Here is a 3642-nt window from a genome sequence, read left to right on the forward strand (position 1 = left end):
CTCTCTGTAGTACTCTCTGCATATTCTATGTCTGAAGGTGGCTTTGTTGGGTAAAACTCTCTCTTGCAGCATCATAGCATACAAACAAAGGCATCCGTCGTCCTTACCATACTCTGTGTAAGCAGAAATCATGGCATTCCATGAGATGACATCTCGCACCAGTAAAGTTTTGGAATTCCAGATGAGCTTCAACGATGCAACTAGTACCACATGGTGGAAACATTGTGAACTTTCAATTAGTTCAGATAGTGAATCTCAAAAAGCCTCTTGCCCTGACATGAAGCAAAAATTGAAGAGTTGAAGTAAGCCATGTTCTTTATGTGCCACTCACTGCATCCATATCTTGACCTGCACCACCAATATAGCTGCTATGATGTGCATTCAGGTGAGCTCTTGTGCTGAATCCCTGCATTATATTTGATTCACAGTCTTGAAAACCTTGAGCAGGTGTCCAAATAAACCTGTGTGCTCATATTCCTGTGGAAGAGCATACTCGGGTAAGAAAATTCTGAGGGAGAGGGAAGCTATGTATATGCCTTTTAAAATAACGTCATTAACAAAGGAAGGATTGGCATGAGCGGCGGTACTAAACACCAAAGGAGAGCTGAATCCATCCATATTGCTATGATTTAGCAACCTGTGAGCTTTAAATCGTTGTGCAAAGCAGAATTTGATTTGGAGTAAGTAGTTGGTGGTACTTTTGCATCAAGCTTCTCGAGGTAGTTCTGGAAGAAGCGAAGAGAAGGATCCTGAAGAACCGAAGGATTGCTTTTGCAAAGTTGGATGAAAAAGCCTTGAGCAGAAGTTTCTCAGGCTTGATATTCCCCTGTATGACATTCTTCTTGTGAAGGTACCTGAATCCTTCCACAACATCTCTTTGGCTGATTACTTTACTGTTAGTGAACAAACATCCTACATTTGTGCCATGTACAGCAGGCCGTTACTCTGTGAAGCGCTTTCAAAAGGTTCAATATCCTCTTTGTGGGAAAGCTCTCCCTTTCCTTCTCAATTCCACTTTCCCCAGTTGTTATGCAGAGATGCACACAAAATTCAGTTTACACGATTCTCCCTTTCTCCGTGTGCAGCATTCGATACTGAGAATAATGAATCATCTATTCCTGTTGAATTCGCGTAATTAGAGCTCCCCCTCAATCATCTTCGGCGTCTTTGCCTTTTCCTTCGCTCTTGATCTCATCCTCTTCTTCGCTCAACTTCAGCAGGTTTTTCGATCTTTGTCAGCCCTTGTGAGATCGCGCCCTTGATCATTGTCGCTTCGTTTTCCTCTCCCTCAGTTGCAGCAACGTTTGAATTGCCGCTTCTTCAACTTCACGTCCTTTGGCTTCACTGCATCACTGCCACAGATGCTCTACTTCAATTGCTTCTCCCCATATTTGAAAAGCCTTAACAGGTCTGAATACTGACCATCTGCCACAGATGCTCTACTTCAATTGCTTCTCCCCATATTTGCGACAAGCATTAACAGGTTTGAATACTGACCATGAATGTCACCATAAATCTTGATGGGTGCTTCCAGTTTCAACAGATTGGGCTGCTGGAGAAATATGTCTCTCCATACTGGCAAAGCTGCTTAATCTCCCCTTTTTCTTCCGTGTTCCGTCTTTTTTAGCTTTTTCTCCCCAGTCCTCTATTCCTTCCACAATAGGCCCAGAAAAGCGGCTTTTTTTTTTTTAACTAGAAAAGCTCCGCAGCTGTTTTACATTGCGAATCTTTTACCCTTACCTCCTGCAAGCACTATGGCAGATGTAGATGCAGCCAGACCAAAAGCAACAGAACCAAACATCTCGCCACAAAGCTGGATAACATCATAAATGACCATAGCTGCACTTGTGGCACCTCTGGGACTATTGATGAATTGGTGGATGTCTGCACTGGCATCTTGAGCATCCAAGAGAAGCAATTTACTGACAATCTGATCTCTTGCCATTCTTCACAATGTTTACTGTTGGGCATGACATATGTGTTATAGAACATAAGATGTTGGCTAGTTTACTGCTTTCTGTTGCCCAGAACAAATGCATGAATAGTTCCACTGCTTAGAAAGCATGCAAGCTTCTCATAAGAGTCACTTCCTTCAAGGTTCTCATAGAATTCATCGGCTCTGATAGGAGTAAGCTGAATATGAGTGGATGTCACAACAACAAAGCCTTGAGTCTTCACAGTGTATAAAATTCTCTCAACATGACCTGACTGAACAGAATCTGGCTTGATCACTACCAAAATAAGTTGAGTCTCTGATCCTTCCATCAACAATGGACATAGATACAAGCTTGACTTTTAAAGATCCACCACTCCAAAACTTAGTTGCACCCTTCAAAACTTTAACTATGCCATGCATAGGCTTTAGAGATAACAGAACTTAACTTGTAATGCTGCCAAGTACATTTCGAAGCCTTGGAGCAGGATGATGACTGTCTCCGCAGAAGTACACCGTGCGATGGATGACCTATGGGCTCCTCCATGGCATGAGGATCAACTAGCAGTCTTCTTCTAAGTTCTGCACACCTTTAGTCCACCAAGCATTTGCATTAGATAAGAATCTTATATGCAGCTGCCTTTGTGAAAGCACATCCTGAAAGAGTGTAGCCCATGAGACTGCATCTCGAGTTACCAATCTATCAAAAACTCCCTGTTCTTCTACAAGCATGTCACATTTAGCGTACATGTCAACCAGAGCATTACGGATAAGTTCCTCTTCCAAACCCCTCTTCACTATATTACCCACGCAGAATAAAAGTGCAAACATAACGACTAAGTATGTACAAAGTATCAAATCCCACACACACAACTTTTTGGTGGATTCCACACCTTGGATGCACAGCAGTACGACACCGTAAGATATTTGTCAAAACATAACGGGGGAAAGTACTATCCATTGATCCCAATTAACTAGGGGATACCCTTTATAAATGGTCAATTAATGAGTTTTAGGGGGGATACTATCTCTTTCTCTCTCTCCTCTTCCCCTCTCTTTCTCTCTCTCTTTGTCTTCCTCTTCTCTCTCTCTCTCTCTCTCTCTCACTGACTCTCTCTCTCTCTCTCTCTTTCTCTCTCTCTCTCTCTCTTTTATAATTATAAAATTAATATGGGGTTGTTTTTGAAAAGTGGAGGAGGGGAGGATATGGCACAGCTCCTTAGATTATGGGGTGGGGAAAGAGGGGAGAAATGATGAGAATGATGATGGGGGTTGAGGTGGCATGGGGAGGTGGTGAGCGTGATGATGTTGATGATGATTGGGGGATGAGGTGGCATAGGGAGGTGGTGAGCGTGATGATTGGGGGGTTGATGTGGTGGTTGGTCAACGGCCTATTTAATGCCAAACCCCCCTTCTTCTTTTCACTTTATTTTCCTTCATTTCAATTAAGGTTTTCAAAACCTTATGGATTATACTTATTCCCATGTGGCACCATAGAGATAGGTTATGTATTTTTGGTTATTTATATAGATGCTTGATCATTACTGGAGATGATTACCATTGTATTGTTGAAATGAAATCTATGTTACATGTGGATTTTAAAGTGAAAGACTTGGGAGAGCTAAAATATTTTCTTGGCGTTGAGATACTGACTACATCTCAAGGAATTTGGCTTCTACAGAAACAATATGCATATGCTAATGAAGTAT

The 3642-nt window shown here is 42.0% G+C and overlaps 1 protein-coding gene across 1 annotated transcript; it reads right to left on the reverse strand.

Annotated features, from left to right (window-relative positions):
* Window positions 1-316: 316 nt before the first annotated feature.
* Window positions 317-1945, reverse strand: LOC148012028 (ATP-dependent Clp protease proteolytic subunit 3, chloroplastic-like). The gene is made up of 4 exons (XM_087668730.1): window positions 1741-1945; window positions 855-912; window positions 699-768; window positions 317-406 (listed from the first exon to the last, which is right to left on the reverse strand). Exons 1-4 carry the CDS (start codon window positions 1943-1945, stop codon window positions 317-319), a joined length of 423 nt encoding a protein of 140 aa, XP_087524856.1.
* Window positions 1946-3642: the final 1697 nt, after the last annotated feature.

This window comes from Lygodium microphyllum, chromosome 27, assembly GCF_053477565.2.
Source record: "Lygodium microphyllum isolate KBCC chromosome 27, Lygodium_microphyllum_v1.1.10, whole genome shotgun sequence".
Taxonomy (NCBI): domain Eukaryota; kingdom Viridiplantae; phylum Streptophyta; class Polypodiopsida; order Schizaeales; family Lygodiaceae; genus Lygodium; species Lygodium microphyllum.

What these genes read in the sequence shown, in the direction of transcription:
- LOC148012028 (XM_087668730.1), bottom strand. Translation starts at nt 1,945, where the DNA reads ATGGCAAGAGATCAGATTGTCAGTAAATTGCTTCTCTTGGATGCTCAA. An exon ending in GATGTTGTGGAAGGATTCAG is followed by an intron (nt 769 to 854) that starts GTACCTTCACAA and finishes ACTTTGCAAAAG; the next exon opens with CAATCCTTCGGTTCTTCAGG. An exon ending in TCGAGAAGCTTGATGCAAAA is followed by an intron (nt 407 to 698) that starts GTACCACCAACT and finishes AATATAATGCAG; the next exon opens with GGATTCAGCACAAGAGCTCA.